The sequence below is a fragment of the Tyto alba genome, unplaced genomic scaffold (genome assembly GCF_018691265.1).
Source record: "Tyto alba isolate M040663 unplaced genomic scaffold, T.alba_DEE_v4.0 Super-Scaffold_48, whole genome shotgun sequence".
Lineage (NCBI taxonomy): Eukaryota > Metazoa > Chordata > Aves > Strigiformes > Tytonidae > Tyto > Tyto alba.
Genome location: NW_024881324.1, coordinates 3,066,744 through 3,093,658, shown reverse-complemented (window position 1 = coordinate 3,093,658; position 26,915 = coordinate 3,066,744). Strand labels below are relative to the sequence as shown.

Genomic DNA, 26,915 nt, shown 5'->3' with positions numbered 1-26,915 from the left:
TTATTTTAGGAGTCAAACAACATATATACATACACACATGCTTTGTTCCTACAAAATTTCTGCTCTAACTTCAGAACAGCAAGTTAATTGCTACAGTCTATAGAGGAACACAAAGAAACTTCCTTTTTTTCCTGCCACAGTTATGCAGTACCGTAAGCAGCAGCCTGACCATCTTGGTGGCCCTGTGCTGGGCTTGTTCCAGTGTATCAATCTCTTCCCCGAGGCCCGGGAGCCCCAGGCTGCAAACAGCACTCCCGATACAAGGGCCAAAGAGAAGGGAAGGGTCACCTCCCCAGTCCTGCTGCCCCCCCGTTTGCTCCTGCAGGCCGGGATGCGGCCGCCCTTCCTCGCCGCCACGACCGAGGCACTGTGAGGACTTGCTGCTGGCTCCCGTTCTCCATCACAACCCCCAGAGCTGCTTCCCCGGCTGCCAGCCCGCTGTCCAGCCCACTGCTCACCGCTGTGGCGATGGTGCGGCCGCGCCCAAGGCCTCGCCAGAGTCAGCGTGTACTACGGCCCTTTGCCCACAGCGCCGGCCATTTCATCGCAGAAAGCGATGAGGTCCCGGCGGGCCTGATGGGCTCCACTCCTCCCACCCAGCCTCCTCCTGCTTCCACCTCCCCCGTGCTCCCTTTCTGTGCCTGAGCTCGCTCACAAGCTCCGCGTCCACCCACACTGGCCTGTTGCCGTGCTGCCTGACCGCCTGCACGGGGAATGGGCTGTCCCTGGGCTCCGAGGAAGCTGTCTTGAAGATCAACCAGCTCTCCCGGGCCCCTCTGCCCTCCGGGGCAGCCGCCTCTGGGGAACTCAACAGGCCGAGATCCGCCCTTCTGAAGTCCAGGTTTGTAATTCTGCTGCTCATCTCCTCTCAGGATCTTAAACTTCACAGTCACCTGGTTGCTGCAGCCCAGGCTGTCGCAGATCTTACATCTTTAACCAGTTCTTCCCTTTGATTGTGAATAACAGGTCCAGAGTATCTCCTTGAATCATTCATCCTCCACATTAAGAAAAACTTTTAAGGTAATTTTAGAAATCTTATGGATTGCTTACTTCCAGTCATTTTAGCTTGGTTAATAGTACCCGTGAGTACAGAGGCCTGGGATTGTGAGGTTTTTTCCAACTGCCTAAAGAAGGCTTTATCTATCTCCTCTTCGTGACCAGTAGGTCTGTAGTAGATGCCTTCTACAACATCATCTGTGCTGGTCTGTACTCTTCTCCTTACCTGTAAATTCTCTACTTGCTTGTCACCTGCCTCAAGACAAAGCTATATGCAGTCAAGCTGAGCCTTTACATAGATCACAATCCCTCTTCCTCATTTTTCTCACTGTATTTCCTGGGGATCCTCTATCCATCCACTCCAGCACTCCCACCAGGAGATCCATCCCACCACACCTCCAGAATCCCAGTGAAGTCAGAGCTCTGCAACTAATTTGTCCTGCTCGTTTCCCATGCTATGTGCTTCTGTGTACGGGCATTTGAGATGGGCCCCAGGTCCTGCTACATTTACGGCAGGGTGAAAGCCTCCCTTGTTAAACTTGTCACCTTGACATATCTGCTCTGCCCCTTATGACCTCTCCTCTTCGGGTTGTGGTAACCTTCCATACCCAGTTTAACACTCTCCTCAACAGATTAGCAAGCCTAGTTTGCAAAGACACTCTTGCTCCACTTCATTAGATTTTTTTTTCCATCCCTGCTCAGTAGCCCTCAGCAGCAGAGGCCATCACCGCCTTGACCTGCAGGGAGAGGCAGGAACACTCTGCAGCACAGGACCAGGACAGAGGGCTCCTCCCCTCGGAAGCCAAGGACTCTGATGTGTTAATGGTAGTCCTGTGGACTACTACTAGATCTTAGTAGATGGCCATGTGCTGGACAGTGTATCCTGCAGCATATCAAGACCATCGTTGTACAGTGTTCAAGCAGAGCCACATAGTCTTGAGTGGAATTTCTGAGCCTCTCTGCACTCCTGCTACAACAACTGCTCTGCCTTATTTGCTGAGCTCTGTGGGCTGCACTCTGGATTCCTTGCTCTTTCCCTAACAGGTCCCTTTTTGTGACAATACAGTCCTGCCCACATCACCATCACCCTGAGCACCCATCACTTAGCTTTTAAAGTGCCACCGCTGCTGTACTGCTCTGCCACCCACACCAGCTTCACAGCAAATTTGACTGGACTGGGCCCTAAGCAACCTTATCTAGCTTTGAAGCTAGCCTTTCTGTGAGCAGAAGCTTGAATGAGATCATCCCACATCCTTTCCAACTGAATTTATTCTACGTTTCTATGTCAGGGGCACTGCTGAATATACACTGAGGTTCAGCTGGTTTCATTTTAAGAGCCATCAATGACCAAAGCAAATATCTGTTCCACAGGAGGTATAGAAATGCATTCAACATAATTACAGCACACAGCTTTTGGTACAGGAAAAGCACAAACCTTGGTCGTGTTCTTGTAGACTTTGTATAGGAGTGAGGGCAACTAAAAGGCTCTAGACTTCATTTAAATGTCTGATTGGAAACTGCCAAAGATATACCACCTTCACTGTATATTCTATTGCCAGTTCACTACTGAACGAGCTAATAAAGCTAAGCCTTAATTAACCCCTATCACTTGCCTGTTGTTTTTCTCCTTGTGTGACCAAGCCAACCATACACCTTCCGTTGCAGATTAGAAAGCAGCCCAGAATTTCTCACTTTCAGAGTCTGGCTGCTGAGCCTTCTCAACCACATGAACCACAAGCAGGGATTTTTGTAATTCTACAACATTCTGAAGGAGAAGAAAAAATAAACAGAAAAACAAAACAAAACAAAACAAAAAAATCTCTCATAACATACACTAAAATCCTGATTGTTTGATGTGAAAGTAAGCTTTCCAACCATCGTGCTGAAGCAGTGATTTCCCCAGGCTGCCATTCAGTACAGATGTATTGCCCTGCCCCCAGCCCTAAACAGAGAGCACAAAACGTAAGACACAAAAATGTCCAAATGCTGTCGAAGTATACTTGTCTACAAGCCTCACTTAATCAGTCTTTCAACTCCCTCCCTAATACGTTTAGATAAATGTGTCAGTAGTCACACTGAAGTCTTCTGACTGAACCTGCACCAAATCTACAAGCAGAGCTATACAGAGCAGGGCACCCACTACATGGCATGACTGAGTTATCCTACAACAGTTTAAGCAAAGCTTCATGTAACTCTGTCTAACCATATAGAAAGCAGTCCAACTTAAAATTTCCAGGTCACAGACTGCCCCAAGTAAACAAAGCATCAGAATGCTTGTATACAGATTTCATACCTGCATTCCCAGGTTGCTGGGTGGAGAGTGGTTGTGTATTTATTTATTTTAAAGCCTTTAATAACCGTTTGGGTAATTTTTACCACCCAGGAACTCAATTACCATAATAAAACAAACGTAAAATTTGGGATTTTTCCCCACACACACACCCCCAGCCTGCAATCTCCCTCCCTCTAAGCTCTGACCCCTGCTCCTTACTGTGCCAGCAAGCAGGAGAGAGTGTTGTGATCCCACCCACTCTCCCACTATTTCTTCCTCATTTCTCCAGCTCTCCCCAGGACTGTGCATACAACAGGAGTACAGGCAAGCCCCACACTGAGGTTGCATGTTCCCCCTCCATTCCTCTCCCCCTGCTACTGGCACATTTGTACACCTCTGCAGCACCTACACGATACTACCCTGCATCTGCAAAGCTCCCTCGCCACCCGGCCAGCCACGCAGAAAGAGGCCATTCCCTTATCAGCAGCCACTGGTCATTTCAATACCTGACTGCTGAAATACTGAAAATGGAACCAAGAGTGAGGCCTAGGAGAATGTGCACAATGCAAAGGGAGAATCCCTGGGTAGATGAACAAGTTATTCAAAGAGTGAAGGATAAAAAGAAAGGCTCATTATTTTAAGTCTGTATCAAAACCACCACTTGTTTCAAATGAAAGAGTAATAAAACAAAATCTTGTAAAACTCTGACAAATTGTATAACTCAAAATCTCTACTTGACATTTCCACTGTTCATTTGTGTAAAACCAACTTCCAGAAAGATTACTTACAATTCTATTTTCATTCACAGCTCTACAAACAAAATTTGGGAGGATCACAAATTTTAAGTAGATGAACTAAAATGGCAGGACTACTCAAGTCGATGGTAAACACTCTGGTATCTCCTAAACTACAAGGTAAAATCTTGCCTAACCTGAGCATTTAAAAGGACAACCAAACTTATGTACACTAGGCTTTATAATTTCCTTTTCAGATATAAAGCTTAATGAAAATATTTCAGAAATAACAAACAGAAAAAGAAAGGACGTTATAATTCTGGCAGGCTTGGAACAAACAAAAACAAAGACCAGACCACATGATAATCATTCCCAGATTTCCAGAGTTCTGGGATCCGCATGGTGTATTAAATGTATTTTAGGATGTCTTTGCTTTACTCTTTTTGGTATTTCACACATCTTGGAACTGTTAAACGAGGTTCTAAATTTAATTCCCTTCTACTCTTTCCGATTTGGATACACCGTTCTCCACGAATGTTTCTATGTTCTAACCATACACAAGAACTCTCCTTGAATTTTCCTGACCGTGCTGCTAGGTGGTACTACAGTTCCTAGCAGAAGCAACGACCGGGCCACAGAAGAATAGCCAGGAGTGCAATACTCTGCTGCCACACACTCCTTTCTCCCCCTTCAGCTCAGCACAGTCGTTGCCTTCAGGCCCACGGAGGCAGGCACACTGTTGGATTTGGGGACTGTAGCGGGAAGCAGGTGAATACAACAACACTGCAGCAGAACAAAGGACAGGAGAACAATCCATCCATTAGATCATTAACATACCGTTACTCCAGATATAATTGGGGCTTTTCCTTCAATTAGTTTATATATTTCTTGAACTGCTTCCTCATCACTCTTGTCTTTAAATCGCTTCTTGGAGAGTTCTTGAAGAGCTTCCTTAAACTGCTCAAAAGTGATAGTTCTGGAAGACTTTCCCCTGTCAAAGCACACAGAAATTGAAAGGGATTATAAGAGTGCACAACACACATTCCAAGAACAGAAGAATGCTTTCAGTTTACCACACTGAACAACAGAAAACCGCTACAGACCAGGAAGACCCATGTAGCCCATTTATGGTGTCAAACAAAACACATCCCAGGAACATCGCTTTCTTTTTTATGTACATCAGTAGGATAGCGCTTTAGAAACTTCCCTCAACGAATGTTCAGGAACAAAGAGGAAATAAAGGGGCCTGGCCTGCTGTCAGAGTGCCTGCAGCTCATCAAATCAAATGTAGTCTTATTTGGTTGATCACTTGAAAAGCCTACATGCGTAAGAGACAAAAACTGAAGTGTCTCGGTGAGTTTTGTTATTTAATATTTTTTAACCCTCTTTGAATACTGGTTTATGACATATTCATAGGTCACTATTCATGTATTCACAAGTAAATTAAGAATAACACTCTTGTGTAAAGCAAACTATTGAAAAGCATTTAAAAACTTGAAATTCCTCTTCTATTAAAGACTGACAAATTTTAAAGTGATGCGTTTAAATTCAATACCTGTTTTCCTTCTCAGACCATCACCTTCATAAAACATTCACAGGCTCATGGGAAACACAAAATAGCAGTCTGATAACCTCCTAAATCCCCCAGAAATTCAGAGCTGAAGACTTGTTTTCACTAATAGGAAGCCCATATTTTCACACTAGTAGATTACTTGTTTAGGTTTTTAGTTAGGTTTTTCTCCACTTTTAGTGGAGAAGATTTTGCTATAGCAGTGTACAGTGCAAAATCTGACGAGTGGGAAATTCACACTTTACAAACATCTATTTATTCAGTCATTCCTGCAGATCTTTTACGCCCATCAGACCAAAAGGGTCCAACTGATAAAACTCTTACTAAGAAACTCAGCATTCATCACAGAGATATATTAACCAAAAGGGGACTAATGCAAGTCTGTTTTCTAGCATTTTAAAATATTCAGTTTAGGCAGGAGATAATGTAGTGGAATACACACTGTTCCTTTCTTTTCCCCAATACAAAACTATTTTTAGTGTTACTCATTTTAAAGTTCAGATAGGAGACCACAGCACTAGTGATATTATTCACCATTAAAAAAAAAAAATAAATAAAATCTTTTGTTTCTTTGAATTCTATCACACAAAAAGCACATCTTTTCCTGTATTATTAGATTACAGATTCCCTGATCTTTAGAACAGGATTTTACACACCAAAATTCAGCCATACTTTTTAAGCTACATTTTACAGATCAAATAGAAAATTTTTCTAAAATATGTTCTGGTACTTACACTGATGTAACATTCAACAGGACCATCTTTAATAGCAGAAGATATTTTCAATTTCGCACAACAGTATGAAACCCTCAAAGTCAGAGAAATATTTGAAAGTCCATGTTACTAAGCTTTGTTTGCCACTTAAGCATATCTCTTTATGCCAATTTAGAGAACAATTCAAGCAAATCAGAAAACCAAACCAAACCAAAACCACAACAAACCCTAAGAAAACTACACCACACAACCCAGACCAGTCCTTTCAACAGTGACAGCTGTTTATACAAGAATAAATGATAGATGTAAAGATACAGAAACTGGGCACTGGCAACAGACATCTCAGGCTAGAAAAACTATGCATAGAAATCGAATTTTAATTCAAGCACCACATTGAAGAGCTATTAATCTATCACCCATTTATCTTTGATCTTCTCTCAGACACTTGCAGAGGTAAATCCCCTTCTGTCAGAGGGTGCCTCCACTAATAAAAGGGGGGAAATGAGATCTCGCAGTTTGAGACACCACCAGTTACGACATGACTCCTATTTCAATTAATTAAACACAAAATTAATTTTATCCCAGGTTTTTAAAACAAGGGAAAAATGGTTATTCACAATAAAATTCAACACATACTGTTCATTACTAGAGTCCTTTATTTTCAACACTCCCTATTTTAGCCAGAACTAAACTTTATCTGGTTTTTGACCAAACTTTGCTGTTTGCAACAACTTGTCTGCTTTAGGTGAAGCATATGTTTAAGTATTTCATGGCATTAGCTAGTAAAATATCATGACAGTGGAAATGAAGAATAAATCCAATATTTCATTAATCAGAAAGACATATGGAATAAACTACAATCAATTATTTGGAATTTTCCCAGGATTCTCACTAATAGGATTAATATCCCTCTTCTGATGCAACGTGTCCAAGAACTTTCAACTCGGTCAAGAGGTCAGGACTTTGTTTTGGTTTAACTCTCATGCACAAAAGACAGCATCGGCAATCACTGCAAAGCTTCAGCCTAACACCACGCTAAGGCCCTTGTTCGCTATAGACTCACAGACAAGTCTCACATCCGGACCTTTCAAATGCAATTTTCTGTAGCACATAGATTACCTGGAAGTCTCCAAACAGGATTGCTATAGTTTAGCTTGGACCAGTCAGGATCATCACAAGGGGAAAGGGAATGACCATTTTCAGAAAAAACTGGTGAAGTTCATGTTGACTCCTTTTATTTTTATTAACACATGCTGAATTTTTGGTTCCGCACTTATCAAATAGAAGAGCACATTTTTATTTTCTTTTTCCCTCTGTATTAAAAGGAAAAATACATAAGGATGATGAGAGGAATAAAGAACATCATCTGGTCTATGATATCACCATTCCTACCTCTCACATTTGGTCGTTTCCCTGCCACACTAAACGTGGGGAAAGGAAATTAGTTTTTTTTCCCTTCAACTTAAGGTGTAATCACAAACGGGATACATATAAAAGCAGTGTAGTATTGCTGCTAGACCCAAAAGAAAAAGAAATGTGCACTGTGGCAGATATTGTTTACCAGCAAAATACATTAATTGGAGTGACACTAAAAATAGGACTGGGAGTAAAGGAATTTTTGGAACTATAGCCCAAGTAGAATTTTCCTACATGAAGCAACTTTAATTTTTAAATTCATTATCTTTTTCTACACTCCAAAAATATCCTCTCTTCCCCTCCCATCTATTACAACATTATCAAACATATTTGAAAAGCATCATAATTAACTCAAAAACTGTACAGTTGCAAGGTGCCCCAAGTCTTGTGGAAAACCCTAAGGATATAACTCTTGATTAACTCGGGTGTTTTGGCACTTTTGGTATGCCTTGTCCAATACCTCTAGGCCATGTACCATAGCATCTAAATTAGCAAGTAGCAATACTACAAGCTCTCCTGTCTCTAGAGACAGGTCTGAAAGAGCTGCGAGCAGCTGCTGTCATCGTTGCTACTCAGGACAGCATACTCCTACCCTCTCTTCTATCTGTACAGTCACAGGTTGAATGCAGAGGAGAAAACAGACTGAGTAGGTAGAAAAGACAGAGGCAAAGTCTCTCAACAAACTGACGCAGCTCTTGATTTACACACTTAAGCTACAGGATCAGCCCTCTCCATGTCCACAAAAATGCCCTGTGGAGAAGGATTTGGGGATGAAAAACTGTATGTGACCCAGCAACGTGCGCTCGCAGCCCAGAACCCACCCGTGACCTGGGCTGCAGCCAGAGCAGGGGGGGCAGCAGGGCCAGGGAGGGGATTCTCCCCCTCTGCTCCGCTCTGGGGAGACCCCCCCCTGCAGTGCCGGGGCCAGCTCGGGGGCCCCCAACAGCAGAAGGACCCGGAGCTGCTCGAGTGGGGCCAGAGGAGGCCACGGAGATGCTGGGGGGGCTGGAGCAGCTCCCCTGGGGGGCCGGGCTGAGAGAGTTGGGGGGGTTCAGCCTGGAGAAGAGAAGGGTCCGGGGAGCCCTTCGAGCGGCCTCCCAGGGCTTAAAGGGATGTGCTGGGTTTGAGTGAGTAGCAGGGTTTTGGTAGCAGGGAAAGGGGCTACCGTGGTGGCCCCTGTGAGAAGCTTCTCAAAGCTCCCCCAGCTCCAAGTTGGACCCACCCCTAGCCAGGGCCAAATCAATGAGCAACAGTGGCTGCACCTCAGCAATAACATACCTAAGGGGAACCTGAGAGAAAGAGGAAGAGTTGTGAGGAAGACACCTATGGAAACACCGAGGTCAATGGAAGGAAGGACCCCACGCTGGAGCAGGGGGCTGTGCCTGGAGAAGGCCGGGGCTCTGAGGGGAGAAGCTCTCGCTGCTGTAGTTTGGCACAGGGAGAACTGTGACACGAGGGAGGGACTCACGCTGGAGCGGCACGGGAAGAGCTGCAGCCTGTGGGATGGACTTGTGTCAGAGAAAGTTTGTGTAGGACTGTCTGCCATGAGAGGGACCTCACGCTGGAGCAGGGTAAGAATGTGAGGAGTTCCCTGCCCTGAGGAAGAAGGAGCGGCGGGACTGACTGCACGCACGTCCCCCCATTCCCTGCCCCCTTGGTCGGGAGGAGGTAGAGATATCAGGAGCAAAGCTGAACCTGGGAAGAAGGGAGGACTGGCAGAAGGTGCTTTCAAGATGTGGTAATGCTTCTCACTGTCCTACTCTGTCTGTTAAGTATTGTTGTTGTAAGTATTTGAATTAAATTGATATCCATTTTCTTCCCCTAACAAGTCTGTCTTTTGCCTGTGACCATAACCGGGTGAGTCACTCCTCCCTGTCCTTATCTTATTCCCAAACCCTTTACCTTATCTTCTCCTTCCCATCCCTGAGGGGGAAGGGGGGGGAGCAAGCAGCCTAGTGCTCAGTTGCCCTCTGGGCCCAAACCACTACAAGGGGCCTTCTAACGAAGATGGGGACAGGCTTTTTAATAGGGCCTGTAGCAGCAGGACAAGGGGTAATGGTTTTAAACTGAAAGAGGGTAGATTAAGACTAGATATAAGGAAGAAATTTATGATGAGGGTGATGACACTGGAGCAGGCTGCCCAGAGAGGTGGCAGATGCCCCATCCCTGGGAACACACAAGGTCAGGCCGGACGGGGCTCTGAGCAGCCTGACCTAGTTGAAGATGTCCCTGCTCATGGCAGGGGCAGGGGGGTTGGACTAGATCACCTTTAAAGGTCCCTTCCAACCCAAACTATTCTGTGATTCTATGAAAAATTATAATACTGTGAACACTGCATGACACACAAGGCAGTCATACCCTCAGTTTATTTCTACCATTTTTAATGCCCTGTTCACATTCACAAAGCCCTTCCTGTCACCAGCTTTTCAGAGTTCATGAACTAAGGAAAAAAAAAAAAAAAAAAAACAAAAACAAAACACCAGACAACTAAAGAACCCCAAAACAACCAGTGTCTTTAGATTAAGCAATTGCTACAAAGAATCAGCTTCTTTGTGTATATTTGTAACTTGCTTTTAGGAGCTCATTATAAATATCTTGTTTCCATGGGAATAAAAGACCAAATATATTAACTTTCATTTTCCAAGTGTTACAAGTTCAAACAACTTGTCCAACTTTAAGCATGCCAAGGGCAATCTCTCAGCTATTAACACTCTTCTCTTAGGTTTAGCACTCCACAGAGTTAAGAGACCTAGAAAGAAGACAAAATACTGTACATTAAAAAAGTTGGAGGGAAAAAAAAATATGAAGAATGGAATAGATAGAATGTGTGAAGCTACAGAAACATGACACAATCAGACACTGGAAATGCAAATTAAAACTATCTGACTAGAAAATGAGACAAAATGGAAAACAGTAGCAATATAGGGAAGGTGGGGGAAAAAGGCTTTTATGAAAACAGATGTCATAAGGTTGAGCAACTCATTGAAAAGAACAAAATATATATGAGGGATATTTATGATACACATTTTTAAATCCCTGTACTTTATTATGACACAAAGAAACCTTTTTGTTTAGGAAGGATACATTCTTACATGCCATTCTATTTTAAGCTCCACTTCTTACAACAATCAGAATTACTCTACTGCATCATCCTCCGGTGGGGGAAACAGTGCATTCACGGTACACGCATGGAAGTTGCTTGTATATATGCCTACCTTTGGGAACAGACTGAACATACTCAGAAGAGTTTTAGGAAGCTTGTCAACACCTCCCCTTCCTTGATGGGTGTCTCTGCATGTAACCACTACCAATGGGGAGATTCTGAAATAAAGCTTGAATTCCTCCGTTTGCTCTTGGGAGCCCAAGTTCACATATCTAAAAGCGTCAGTTCTGAGCCTGGTCATCAGCAGAGTGAACATAAGGTGTAAAAGATCAAACACTGGCCCAAAGTAGATTGCACTAGCAAGTGATGAACTTTTCATTTGCAAACACTACTACTAACAGTGTCCTGTGTTCACAAGACTAGACCAATGCAGTGTGAAAACATACTGTTGTGAATTAAAACTTCTGTGTCATTTGAACTTGATTACTATTTGGATTAGCAGTTGTCTACAACTTTAGCTGAAAAGAAAAGCTATTACAAATACACTCCACGTATCCAATACACAAAATCCTTGACCAGTATTAGAAATCTTTATCTCCACAGCACTATTACTGTTTAGTGCTAAAACAGCAAAGTCTCCAACTTAATAGTTTTCTGTCTTAATCTCTGAGCTACCAACAGTCATCCCACACTCCCATCCCAAAAGGTCAATTTTCCTTTCAATTTTCTTAGATTGAATAGGGGAAAGAAGACATAAAAATACTCAGAGAAGCTCCTGTTCTTGCTAGCACATCAGAGGATTACAGAAGGATACACTAACCAGGACTGTTTTGCTGTGGAAGTTGTCATCTACCCACAAAAGTCTAAGGAGTATAGAAAGTCTGACAAGGGTCTGAAGACAGCAGAAGTACAGGTGGGACCCCAACAAATACTTTTGGGTAAACTCGCATACGAGGAGTTTTGTCTGTAAGGCTTATTTAGTCTAAATTCACCATGGATTTAGGTGTCTCAGTCAACTGAGCAGCCAAGTAAAACTCAACAGCATCATCTCTTGTAAATAACAACAAGCAGGATCTGGGGTACTCTCTGTATTTATGCCCTTCCTAAGGCAGGCTCATTCATTCAGAATATGGAGTGAAGGTTTGTGCTGGCAACAGAATGCCTGAGTGGCCTAATTGTCACAGTTTCTGACTTACTGGCACATTAAATTTAATCAGGTAATTTCTGATTTGCCACTACTGATCCCACATCTATGTAGGTAGCTACTAGCCAAATAAGAAACACTCCTGAATTACCAAAATTAATCATTCAAATTATTCAAATTGATCACATAAAGGTGTCATGATAACATTAGAGAACAGACCATCAGTCAGACATTTTACCCCAAGCCCTAAGAAGGCATATTTCCTAATGACATTCAGGCCAGTCTTCAAACTTTAGCTGTTTCTACTTTATCTTAACAAACAGAGGGAAATAGGAAGTGTTTATTCTAGAACACTTTTTTTTTTTTTAAAGAGAAATAATAGATGCATCTTGTTCAACTCGTCCAGAATTTTTTACTTTGTTTCCAAGAGCAATCTGCCATACTAAAAACCCACTACAGCTGAAACTCTCTTATTTTCATACAATAGGTTTTTCTAATTTACCACTTTACAGCAGCAACTTTATGATTATTACTGTGATATTTCCCAAAGCATTCACTCCTATTCATTTAGTAGAACTGACACTCTTCACTTGCTACACTTGTGATAACACACTAAGTCTTCCTGATGTAGTCTATAAACGTAACGTACATTAATAACAATGATTAGTGGTATTTGTACTGTACATGTTGACAGTAAAAAGGTACCACAGACAAATTCCTTGAAGCAGAAGATGATCTGTACTGGTCTCTGCAAAACACATCACTCATCTAACAGGTGTATTCTTTTTTCCAAGAACATCGGCTCTAACGTTACCAGTACAAAGTCCAAGACTAATCTGTTTAACTGAAAAACATTATGCCATGGGACTGGTAGTTTCTTTTTCTCATTTTGTGGTTTACAATTTTCACTTTCTGTTCTCTTTGGGCTATACAGCTCAGCATTTTTACTGGCCATCAAACACAGTTCACAGTCAAAAAAAGAGCCCCAAACTAAAGCCAGGTTGCTCAGTAAGCTAACCAGGCTGCTAGAACCTTGCAATCTAATGGAGTATTTAACACATACTGTGAAGATGTTTGTTGTTATATTTGTCAAGGATGAAATTACAAAATTTATATATACAATCAAGAAAAACCTGTAAGTTTAAGTTAAACTTTAACTGTAAGTTAAAAAGAGAATACAGTTTCTTGCATAAAACTGAACAAGGCATGACTAACCTAAAGCAGAGGCATGTAAAAATTTGACACATACAGCTGAAGGGAGAGGAAGGGTGGGGGGCAAGGCAAGATACTGTAATACAATTCTGTTAGCTTCTTTGCATGGCACTAATAGCTCTAAAGAAAAGCGGTTGTAAAAGAACCAATGAAGAAAACAAAAATTGAGGTATCACTTTACATCAGAGACTTCTACCCAATTAATGGGTAGAACTGGGATACTGAAATCAGACATCTGGATGTTGATGCAAGCAGAAGTAAATCAGCCAATTGTTAGGAAAGAAAACATCCTTCCAGAAGTTATCCTCAGAAAAATGATCCTAGGAAGAAGATACAACAGAGATCTTTAGTTAAGGGAACGGCCGCTTCTGGAACGCACGCACCTTTGAGTGCATGGCTGTTTACCAGAAGTGGATTCCCTTGAGGGAAAGGTTAGGACTGACGAAGAAGACATCCAGATGTCTTTCACAATTACTCTATAAATATAGCTTCTAGCATCTTGGCCAAGTTAGACATAAGGAGTCAGACTGAAAGGCTTGACAAACCCCACAATCACAAGGCAGTGCCATCACCAGATTTCTCATCATTCCAGGAGGACAAAGCAACGAAGAGGCACAATGCAAAAGGCAGTGCAAAATGCTCTGTCCGTATCACAGCAAAAGTCAGGACTGGCAGAAAGCAGGGAGTGGGCAGCAAGGGCAGAAGAACACACATCATTCACTCAGGAACTGAACCTGGAAGTGCCAGTTTCCCTTCAGGTGCTTTTTGTCTTGTTACAGAGCAAGGGTAAGGCAGAGTGTGCCTAGTTTATTCTAAGCACTGGAAACTGTGACAGGTTGTGAACTGCCATGCTTTGAAAATCTGAAGCAAGAGGACTTCAGCAGTTCACTAAACCAAAGTTGAGATTAGGCTTTATTTTAACCAACATATTTTAGGCTTCTCTCATGAAAACTCTCTTCTCCTATATTTGAAGTTAACTTTTTTCTCATCTTGGCTTTATTTTTTGCAGCATTTCCTTCCTATATGCTTTACTCACAGTGAACATTTGTTTGCACTAAAATAAAATTAGTTAATGAAGTTAAAAAAAAAAAAAAAGGAAGGGAGGGGGAGCAGAACCCAAAAGCTATGAGCCTTTCAGATAAAATAGTATAATTTGCTTAAAAGAGTAGCAGAATCTGCTTGGTTGGTTGGTTTTGTTTTTTTTGTTTTTCCTCAGTTTAAGAGAATGAAAATTATGTTATATCTGAATATTTAAGAATAAAAATTCATGTAATGGTTAGCTGCTGGTAAAAAGCTAAAAAGAAAAGCTCTGTGAAGTCAAAGAAACTGCATGCCCCAAATTACAAATGAGTTTGAAAATGCATTTCTTGCGACAGGCATGTACCTGAGTTTGAAAATGAGGTAAACATGCTACCAAGTAATCTGGGAGGACTTCAACTTTTCCTGGTTAACTGGTATCATACGAAGAAGAGACGCTCTGGTTGTCAATACTCTGGACTCTACAGAAAGAATCTAATAACTGTACACACACAATGGATAAAAGACAGTAGTTTTATCACAAGCATATTGCATTTCTCCTTAGAATGCTGACTAATTCTGTGAAAGAATCCAACAGATGTCACGCAACTTCCAGAGCATGTTGTTCAGTAACACTGAAACCTATTGTCTGGACTGGCACTATCTGTCAGCACAACTTGGGTGGATGTCAGACATTAAGGGACATGGCAGAGGTGAGTGACAGCAACAGAGACGTCAGCAAAAGTACGGAATGATGTAAGAAATGGACAGGAAAAAAAAAAAAAAAAAAAAGAGGCTGGAGACAAGTCCTAGACCCAAATGGCAGGGGACAAACTAGTGCTGAAGCAGGAAGACAGGGCCTCAGAACCAGACTTCTGCAGATATGCTCATTTCTTCTCCAGAGGGCTCAATTTAGTTGCTGTTCTCTTTGGTTCTTGTCATCTCCAGGACATGCACTAGGCTGGGCACACACACACAGATCATAGGGGAAGGGAGCAGGAACGGTTAACCACAGTGTTACAACCTAAAGCAGTTCCCAGCTGCCGGGTACACTGCTGAGCACATCCAAAATACGAAAATCGAAGAGGATGATGCCATAGTGCTCATTAAACCAGCCTCATACCAATAAATGAAAGCAGCTAAGGGTAGCTGAAGATTTACTAACAATTCTCAACAGCTAACAATTTCATCTGTCAGTCTTCCCCAGGCTGTGCTGAGCTTAATACACAGGCTAGTGATAAGTAGTTATTTTCTTATAATAATACCTGGCGCTTTATCTTTCAGAGGGCTGAAGGAGCTGATACAGTCGCTCCAGTTTCAAAAGCTCTTTCTGTTGTCGAAGTGCAGAAGCTTATGGCGAAGGCATTACAGCCGAGAGGACAGGGCAAAGAACCAAACACCACCTGTACTTTCTCCGCCAGTTAAAGCTGTGCAGGTGAACTCGCTGCCCGACATCGCAGGAAAAGGAAAGCAGGCAACACAGATAAGGCGTCTTTCTAGAGCTCACAGGAAATCCATGCGAGCTGACACATCTCATTCACGTCCCAGGAGAAAAAAAAAAAAAAGCAGCTAGGTTTATTTTGATTCACTCCCCCTAGCAGTTATTTGATTAAAAAGGAGACCAGTCTACATACAATGAAACAAAGTCCGACACAAACACTGTTGAAAGGAAGCTAGAACACCCTCACCTGGGGGCAAGGCCAATGCTGCACAGTCAAACGTACTCTAAGCAAAAGTGAATGCATTCGATCCCAAGCAGTTATTCCATAGAAAGTATACAAAATTGTTCATAAGTATGAAAACAAAAAGGTTCTCAAGGACACCTTTCAGATTATTAGCTCTTTTTCAGGACTTCCGTTGAATTATTCAACTGAATTCATATATAAATGCATGGCAATCAAAGATAGGTAAAGAGGCATAGCTCAATGAACTTTCGTGTTAGCACCCAGTCCCTTCAGGCTTTTGATAGCCAGTAACCTTCCTTACTGCTTTCTTTCCACATAGAGCATCTATGTTTTGACTCTGTTGACATTTGGGAAGGACAAGTTACCTCTTTTGATGAGACCAGTTAACCAATAACAGGACATGGCATTTGAGAAAGAAAAATGAAATCTCCACAGTAGAAATCAAACAGTTATATGAGACAGTGCTATTTTTATTAATGAGACTCCAAGCAGAAAAGTTTAGTACCTCAGTAAGGACTAGATACTGTATGATTATGATACGACATCTTACTCAATTCAGACAAAATTCAAACACAAGAGGTAAAAGAACAGTGGCATTATTAAATAGGACTTGACATAGTAGGTTCTTAACTCATTAAGTCTCAAAATACTAGAGCTGAAATTATGCTTTCAGTAAGACTGCATTTGACCTTGAAAGCAAACCATTGCACAAGGAACAGAATAACAACTGAATCCAACTCATTATTATGCAACAACAGTGAGGTTCCAAGCTTCTTTCTAGCAACATATCATCCAAAAGTTTTTCTTCTCTCAGTTTTTCCTTAAAATTACATTAAAAAAAAAAAAAAATTGCTATGTGCTGCTAACTTTCCTAGAATTTCGTTACTGTTTTCCTCCTGGGATCTTGTGTTGTTTCAGCAAAAAGCCTAGCTCTGTATCTTTACAACATCTAATATTATGAGCGTTTTTTAATTCCCAGGCAGGATCTTTATAGCTACCAAAACAGCCATTTCATCTACACTGAGCCAATCCACATCAGAGTGGCATGCAAGATGGTGGCAAGGCAAAGGGTATGTTTGTGGGGACACATTTTTAAATCACTACGAAGACCAAGTAAAACTACAAGTGCAATCTGAACATTTTATTGCTTGTTCATACAGGGAAAGATGTTTGGAACACTGTTCCAGTGAGGCCTCTGACAAAACTCCCATCCTAATTCGGGATTTACACTGCTCGCTATAAAGAAAAAAAAGTGACTGACTGAAGACAAGAAAAATGAAGGGAACAGGACAGAAAAAGCAACCTTTTATTCACATAGAGCATACTCACTCTACTATTCAGGCACTGCAGCTGTTTGTTAATGACCATACTGCCAAGACACAGCAAGTTTACTCATATTTCATGGCCAAGAACTTTAGAAAGCACTAGCTGATAGCTGAGGTACCCAGCTCCCATGCAGCTCCAGGACATTCCCCCCTATCCTCCAAGTAAATATTTCCAGACTGGTTTGTGTTTTTTTTTCAAAGAAAAGTATAATACTTTTAATACATATAATACCACTCAATAAATAACAAGTGCCTTTGCATAGATATTCCCGACACATAATTTAAACATCAAACAACCACGGCTTGATGTATTTGAGGACAGTGATAGCAGTTCATTGCTTTCAAAAATGCTACTATGGAAGCCAGAGCATCAGTCCCATCTAATCCAATGCGGGACATTCCTTTAGAGTTTAATAATACAGAATTGAAAACCAACAGATCAGACTGTCCCAATAAGAAAATATCATTGTCAGATGGTTTACAACAGCAACATTCCAGTTTTTCAAAGGATTTCACAGGGTTGGCATTTTTTCCATGTCAAATCACATATAAGCACAAAAGCAATTTCTGAACCCAGTAACAGCTCAATGATAGTGAGCTTTCCTGAGAGGTCAGATATATTCAGGTATGTAAAAAAGTGTGTGTGTGTGGGAGGGGTTGTTTTAGTGATCCTGAAGGCAGGAAGAAAACATGGATGTATATCTGCTAACATTTTCTGATGGCAACATGAGAAGATGGCAGTGTTAAAAATAAACAGCTGCTGCTAACTGAGAGCACAAGCTCCATCTATGGGAATCATTGACCATGGATGGAGACAGAAAGGTGTAAAATCAAGAATGACACACCAAGTGAAAGAAGACAAACTACCATGGCAGTCCATATCCCGAGGTCACAGGCAGAGAAACCTGTAAGACATCTGTCTGTCATAACCAATGGCCAAGGACCGAATCACAACCTTCAAGAAGCGAGACTCCAGACTGCAGGTATGCGCACGGCAGAAATATTACAATTTCTCTGTCAAGCAAAACAAGATGTATAACCTAAATAGTGAAGAAACCGCACATGCCTCCCCTTCTGGAAGACTGCCTTCCCACATGGAAGGGAAAAGTGGACGGTCACGGGAAAGCTCTGAATACGCAGACAGTCTCCCATCTTCCCATTCTACATGTGTTCCTTGTATAGGAGATTTAAAGCTGTGTCAAAACTCCAACATTCACAATGTCCCGCTCCCCATATCCACCTTATCCTCATGTCTTCTGGAACAGTAGTTACAGACTTAAAATTACTAATGCAATTGTCTGCATTGTCAGCAGTTATTCACATTTTACAAAACAAAAAGCAAGACAGAAGAACAGGCAGACAGTGGCCAAAACAGGTTACAATGAGAGTATGAGAATATTTGAAGAGATAGCCACCTGAAGAGAACTGTACTATTTAGAAAAAAAAAACAAAAAACAAAAAAAAAACAAAAAAAAAACCCAAAAAAACACACACAAAACAGGAAACCTATAGTTATTTGATGTGCAAAATATTTCACTTAATTTTTGCCCGTAAGTAAAAAAAAAAAAAAAAAGAGGAAAAAAAAATGCACATATTTGAGATGTATACAATTGACAATTCAACACTTTAAATCGTGTTCCTTCTTTGGGTACAGCGTTGCTCAATCAGCTACAAGCTTGCAGATACATCAAGTTACTTCAACCAGGAACAAAGCTACTTAGTTCACTTAAAAACTGAATGTGGAAAACTGAATTTGTGGGAGAAGGACTTTCCTATCATTTAGAAAAACATGGAGGGGAAAAAAACTCCAGGAGACAGGAAACAAACCAGGAAATCTGAGAGTCCAAGTTAATTTTTGCTGATATGAAAAATTAGGAATCAAGATGATCTTAAACAAGTATTGTAAGAATCTATTTTCCAAATGTCCATTTTTAAAAATCTTCTTCACATGACAAAACAAACTAAAAACCAAAAGGTACTCCAGATACCACATCAAAGTTTTTAGAAATATCTCTAAATTTGTTCTTGTTCTTATTTGATAGACACCGTTCATTCTTGTTCAGATTATATACAAGTCATCTAGAACACTATGCACAGAAGAGAACGTTTTTAAGCAACAACAAAGAATTTTACTTCATGAACATGGTATTTTTGAAAACCACATATGCAGAGTTGTGACCCACTCAGAAATCTCGTTGAAAATTAATTCTGTAAGGTGGGGTGTTCAAGAGAACGTCAGAAGACAAATTCTATGTCAAGAGCACAGTTTTGCTCAGTTCACCTTTCACAACAGCTTCAATATGTCTGTACCACAGCAAATGAATAGGGAAACAACAAACACACTGAATTCTTCTCATGGCACATAATAAAATGCTTTCAAGTTAACCTGAAACTGAAGTGTAGTGAAAAACAGCTCAACAAAAAACAAACAGGCCAAGATTTTTCAGAGTGCTGTGCTGCAATCATGTAACAAGAAACCAAAAACCCCAGCAAACCAAAACCATAAATAACCATAAAGCAAGGCTGCTTCCATTCAGACCAAAAAAACAAATGTAAGTCAACTGTCACGTCAACAGGATCTTTATTAAAGCACAGTGCCTCAATTTTTCGTATGGATCCAAAGAAGCTAAATTTAGCTTTGAGAGGTCTGACTTCATACATATCCTACACTCTTGGAAAAAACTCTGTTGCAACATTACCATAAAGCAACGATACACGTATCACAGAAGTTACTTCCCTCTACTCACCAAAGCATCAATGTCATTTCCAGAAAAATCTTACTGTTCTTTTGCAAAACAGGCACTGAAATAACCTCCATGAGAACGTACAGAATACTGAGCAGTTTCTAATTACTGAGAAGTGCAAGACTTCTCACGTAGAAGCTGAAAAGGCTCACATTCTGCTAACACTTGTAGCTGGTCTCAAAACATTACTGCTCGTGTGCACCATACAGATATACATAAATTGAGAGATAGCTACTTGCTTTTGTAATCCATGCCTTCTAGTCAAGTACCTGTTTTGGACTGATTCCCTCCTTATTAATTCCTCTGGTAGCAAATTTGTCTTTCCGACAGAAAGAGAACTGGGGCTAGGGGTGGCTGTCAATGCAGACGGGCAGCCTTCAGGCTAACTTACACAGCAGCAAAAGGTATTTAACACTGGCATATGAGAAAGGTGGTGCCTCATTTCTTCGGCAGATCCCCAAGCGTAAAGAGAATTCCATATGTATGCTAGTGCCAATGCAGAGAATATTCTTTAATAAGTTCCTCTGCTATGCTTCTACAATGTTTCCTTACCATATCTTGTGGAGATATGCAGCCCTGCACAGCCCAGAGAAAAAACAGCTTCCACCCACTTACTTGAGCCATCTCCATGCACTTCCCATCCCAACACAAAGTTGACAAGGCAACCATCAATCTGAATGAAGATTCCCCTACTAATCGTAACAAGGAACATCTGCAGGAAGCACAATACACCTCACAAGCGATAAGTGCAGGCCCGAGCTCTGAGACCTGAACAACTGAATGTAGACAAAGCAGAGACTGAAGAGAAAAATCCAGAGGGTTTGCAAACCACAAAGTTCTATCCATTTCCTGATTTAAAAAGCTTAAGCTGGAGTTAAAAATCCTAAAATAACTCTACCAGAGAAAGTCTGACGAACAAGTAGTTACAATAAAGCTACATCCAGCTTCAGAAAGAAATCATTCTCACTCTAAGGCAGCCCTCCTCAGGGTAAGAGAGATCTATCCTCCCTCTGTGTCCAAAGACAGAAACATATTTTACCCATGGAATCCTCAGTTGTACCTCAGATTCTGAAGAACAGTCCATGCCAATGATGAACAGACAGCAACCAAATTCTCTTAGGGAATCTATCTCCTCCCCTAGATTAAAGGTTTGTTTATCAGTCTTTACAGTACTGACTCGTGCATTTGAAACCAATCCAAGAGAAATGCAGAAAATTATGACAGTTAACACCAATACAGATATCCTTTCATTTACATTGCACTTCTCTTAATTCAAAACACTAGCTGTAGCTAAAAGATCCAGAAGTTTACAATAAATGAAGGCTTACTCACATAATTTTCTACCTTGCAGACATCATCATGATGAACCAAAGTGACAAGGAACAATTGGGAAGCCTCCAAGATGCTGGAATGAATTGTGAAAGCAGAGAGGAGACTGTGAAAGGACAAGTGTACATTCTTTTGGAAATCTGTGACTTATTTAGATCAATAGCTACTGAAGGAAGGTATCAAGCCAGCGCTGGGCAAGATTCCGACAATTTTGGAGATGTCTAACATAACTTCAGTGACTGAACTAAGGAAGCAGCTAAGGTTACTAAACCGTTAGGGGAAATTTCTGCCGAATTTAGCCTGTCTCTTACATCTGCTGCAAAATCTATCAGGACACAGGACCCCCCCTCTGCATGCCAGGATGAAAGTCAAGCTGTCCTTAGATGAGTCCAGTTGAACAACGTTGCTGTGATCAGATACCACTGAACAGTTAATAGCATTTAATAAGCTCAAAAAAATAGCTTAGAAGTTTTTCCTTAAAAAAAAAAAACAAAACAACAAAAAATCAGACAGAAAAACAAAACAAAACCCCCGCCCAAAGCAAAACAAAAAAACCCCCTTGCAACATAAGAAGCCATAGCAAATGGCAGAAACCTTCTTGAAGAGGAATAAACACTCCTTTTCAATGCAACTGTTTTTCCTTCTCTGTCAGGTCACACACAGCTTTCCAGCTTTTGAATACAAACTGCTAAATATGTGTTGCCTTCTTGGCTTTTGCTTTGTATATCGGACACTTTGTTTAATTTCCAAACAGAAATTATTACATTCTTATATCAGCAATATGTAGCAGCAATTAGTAATGCAGGAAAAAAGAGATGTGACACCTGATTTTCTGAATGTAAGTAACCATCTCAATTATGAAACTGACATTTTCTTCAAAGCCACTGATTTTATCAGCTGAAGCAAGAAAGCCAAGTATTGCTCCAAACTGTCATTTGCTAACAAAATGGCATTTTGGTGCAAGAAGAACATTCAGTATCATAATACCCACTCCCACAATGTTTGGTACAGGAGAGTAAATTTTCTAAATTGTAGCCAGTTAATGGTGCCAGTAGTATTAGAATTATACACTCTTATTCCAGCGCATATGTCAGAAGATGTTCTTATCCACCAGATTCTTACTTATCCATTTATTTGTGATATGAAATCTTCCAAACAAGGACAGCTGATGAATTTCCACGGGAGCTAATTCAACATCTGGTCTCTCACACTCCATTAGCACTGCCTGTAGGGCAGACTGCTGTTCATGGGCAAGTCAAGTGTATCCTCAGAGCCTATAAAGCAAAACTGCAAACTGACTCTTGCAGAAAACCAGGATGATATAAAAACAATAGATTGAAACAACGCCATGTACATACACACTGTTAAGCTCCACGTGCTGCATAGCATATATCAACCTGTACAGTCCTACTATAAGTCATGGACAAACATCTTTGGAGGGTTACATGCTGGTCATTTTTATCACAAAATCTCTGTATTGGGTATGTTTATACAAGCAGTTAATTTAAAACTATCTTAAGTACTTGATGCATGTATTTATAGTCGAGTTAACTTCTCACAGTAAGGACAGCAAAACCAGGGGTTTGCTCAACAGCAACTGGTTCAGGCTAATGTTCTGCTCTCAATTGCTAAACAAAGTCTGATAGGGTAGAACATAACCAAAGCAAGTTTTCTGCCCTGCTAAACACCTTATCCTACACCATAGGTCAAAGCAGCCCTGTGAGACCACAGCTACAAAAACTAGCATGCCCTTGGGCCTTTCTACCCTACAGCAGAGGTAGGGTGTCCAACCCTTTAGAGGCATCAGGAGGCAAATCCTCTCACTCTTCAAAGCCCCAAAAAGCCTCACAGATTTTCAAATGGAGCTCAGTGAAGACAAGAAGGAGAAACGCTGGCCAGAATTCTTCTGAGTACCTGCAGATTAGGCACACTTCATAACGGGCTTCATTTCCATAAACAACAGCAAAGGTCAATTAAGCCAACTCCACTGTTGAGAGGTTAGTCAATACTATGGCTCCTTTAAAAATCCCTACGTATCCTGGAGAAGCTGTGCTGTTCAGCAAATGACTTATTCCAAGATTAAGAGATTACACTTGCAGCAAGCACATACAGGAATCTAGCCAACACTCGGCATAGGTTATCTGGATAACCATTTCCAAAATGTACATCTTGTCATCATCTTTATCTCAAGGCTCTGACAAATGGAACTGAAACACTTCTAAGAAGTACAAATGTCATGGGAGATAGCATCAAGTCAGTGTCTCTAACACTAAAGGAATCCAGTTCCCTACAGGTAGCCCTTAAGTCTGATAGCTGTTATGTACCCTTACTGTTTACCTCCTGTGACTGTCACTTCAGTGAAGCCAGTGACAGGGTAACACAGTGTAGCATCTAAAAAGGGAATAAAAGGAACAATCTCCCAAGCACGCATGAGATACTGGCCACAGAGCACGGGACTAAATCAGGAAAGGAATTATTAAAATCAGACAAACTGTTCAAAACAGCCAGTGTTGATTGAAGTTGCTGTTAGCTGGATTTTCAGGTCAAACTCAAAATCAGACTGTTAAATCATCAAGTAGTGTTCATCTTATCAGTATACCAGGGGAAAAACCAAACAGCTTCTTTAACTGACCGCTCAGTATCCTTTTTATAGCTTTCTTCATCTGGCTAGAGGAGACCCAATAGGCCACAGTCTGCTGTCTGGACAAAAAAGATCAAACTAGTTCGGTGCATTTTAGTTCAACAGCTTTTTCAGCTATGCCATCCACTTCAGCATCATGTAAAGCACTCTCATTACTCTCATCTGAGACAAAGTGAGGAAAGAAAAGCAACCCGGCTGAAAGAGGAAATCACAGTTCCTTCTTTTCTATAAAATTAAGGAAATAATTTCTACTTATTCTTACTATAAAAGCTTAGAAAACAAATCATGCTGTTTGTGCTATCCTAATAAAGGATGAGCCACTGGAACATACGGCAAACATATTGGCCCTCTCAAAGAATTACTAAACTGAATACTCTTCATTGTTCATTTTAAACCAGTATCAGGACTTACTGGGTGCAAAAAACATTTAATCGGATTACAGTCATTACTCTCAGATTTGCACTCACACCACTCATTATCTTTAATTGCTAGCATAAAAAAAGTCCTGAACTCAAATCACAGACAGCTCACCACCATTTTCATCCAACACCTATTTCCAATATAATGCTTGAAAAGTATCAAAATTCTTTAATTTTGGATATACGTAAGAATATCAATTAATAAACTGGCTATCAGCTACCATATGGAGTATACATTTTCTTTCATCATAGCTACCTTTCAGTACCTTCTCCTATTGTTTTCTTATATTTGAAATCTATCTTTCAACTTACAGAGCACTTTAGATAAAAAAAGTAAGACCCTATAAACGCCAAACTGCTCAATTTTTCTTCCTTTGTCTATCTGTAGGCTCTTTTAAGAATACCAACTCACCTGCTCATTTCTTTTGCTAAAAAGAAAGAAACCCATCACAAAAAAAAAAAAAAAAAACACAAAACAAACACAAACCACTTGAAACCATCTCCCCAGACACCCTCTTGTAAAGCTGTAAACACTACTCAGCGCATACTGCTCGCAAGCGTGTGAAACCTTCCATTGACACCATGCCAAATGAGAACAGTGTGACACATGCTATTTTACCCACAAGAGCACACTGATCTCCACGTGGATTACAAGTGCCCCAGGCATCTGTTTCCATACAGCATCTGCCACTAGAAGAAAATTAAAATAGCTTAAATTTGGAAGAGAGGTTACTGCCCATTTCCAATTGAGACACGGGAAGACTGAGCATAAAAAGTATCAAAATAGGGTTCGTTATGTTCCCTTAGTGCACCCAACTCCTTTGGCATGCCGCAGTGGTAGCTGCTATACACAGGGGAGTGATTGGACGGGATGGGAAACAGTGCAGTCACCATTTTTCATCCATCCCGTACTGCAGAGCCTTGGTTCTTGCACAAGCAAACGCACACCACCTTTCAGTGAAATACAGACTGCACACAATGACAAGGAAGAGCTGCCTCCCCTCTCCTCTATGATCCTCTTCTCAGTAGCCTCTTGTGTTACTCCCACACCGATCTGGGTCAGGCAAACTCTCCATTCTCAGCACTATCAGCTCCATTCAGAAGCTTAACAAACACCACCCCCTACTGAGTAACAAACATCTCAAAGAGCACGGAGCAGATCAATCCAGGGTTAATTACTACTGCACTGGGAATTATAATGAGTATATCCGGAGATCCTGTATAACTGAGTTAGGCATCAAGCGATAAGCAGACACCTACCTTGTCTTACACTGATTTTTCAGTTGTGGTATAACAAACTACTATCATGTTACAGTATCACTGTGTATCTGTTGTTAGCTGAAAGAACAACAACTTAGCCTTGTACACGCTTTTCTGATGATATAAAAGCTATCAGCTGATCTTTTACATAGCGTAAAAAAAAATACAGCCGCTGACAGCACAACAACTGCTCCTCTCATTAGCTTACTTTCTTTTTTTAAACAATTATTTGCAACTGAAGGGCAGAGACTAAAGACCCAAGACATCTGGGCAATGAAGCAAGTGCTGTCATGCGTCATGAGAGTCACAGCCTGGTGCCAAAGATCACCACTGTTCTGCAGCTGCTGGTGCCCATGATCACAAATGGCACTAAGTGGTACGATGCTCTGCTGTATTGGCGGACACAGAGGGATGAACAGGTCTACAGCAATAACTCTTTCTCACCAGATGATGGTGGCTTATCCTCTTCTTCAGAGTCTTTTACGTCTACTGAAGGAGCACTCCAGAATGCTTTTTCCATTTCTAAGCATCCTATGAAGCCTGTGCCACAATCATGAAAATAGGGTGACAGCGTAAGACTAAAAGATTCCCCACACTTTCAGGACTCTCCTGTCCCGAACAAAGTTGAGACAAAGGAAAAGGAAGACAACTGAGTGCTGCTAAGGTCACGTTCTTCGTTCTCTTCCAGCACTCATTACCACCCTTTTTTACAAAGCACTCAGTTTTAAACACCCAGCCAAGGCCAGGAAAGCCGGAGCATTCACCCGGCACAACGCAAGAGGCCGGACAACCGGAGCGGTGCAGCACCGCAGCGCTGGAGCGGCGCCGCTTCCCTTTCTGCGGCCAGCAAAGGCCGTGGCAAGCTCCGGGTAGCGGCCTTGCACAGAACAGGGCACCCGGCCCAAAAAGGGTCTCCAGAACCAATTACTGGGAAGTAAACGCAGCAAGAAAAGCCTATATTCAAGACAGACATGAAGTACAATGGGTTTCACCATGAACTCCTGTCTCCAAGGAAACAACTTGCCTGAAGGTATTTTCCACTCTTGCCATCACTGAAAAAGACTCAGGTTCTGTAGTAGAATTTCTGACAGAGAATGGCCATGATATTTTGTTGCAGGGTTTGGACAATCCAGGCCTGAGACCAGACTGCTAACAACACCTGTGTTATGAGGATGACCTTGAAGGGCTGTGTTGTGAGGAACTGTCTCTGTTAATGAGGAATTTTCCCAGCTATGTATCTGGCTAAGCTAAGCACAAGTATGCAGCAAACTGCAAGATGCTTGCCTATCACAGCTTCCCTTTGGGTGCGTGATAAGTTGCTTATGACCAATAATC

At 41.4% G+C, this 26,915-nt stretch overlaps 1 protein-coding gene across 1 annotated transcript in view; it reads right to left on the bottom strand.

Moving 5' to 3' along the window:
- LOC104367257 (tubulin polymerization promoting protein) overlaps nt 1-26,915 on the bottom strand; it is a 70,669-nt gene that overhangs the window by 17,653 nt on the left and 26,101 nt on the right. Inside the window, exon 3 of the mRNA XM_042806803.1 lies at nt 4,840-4,993. Within this exon, the coding sequence (XP_042662737.1) occupies nt 4,840-4,993 (154 nt within the window). The remainder of the gene's footprint in view (nt 1-4,839; nt 4,994-26,915) is intronic.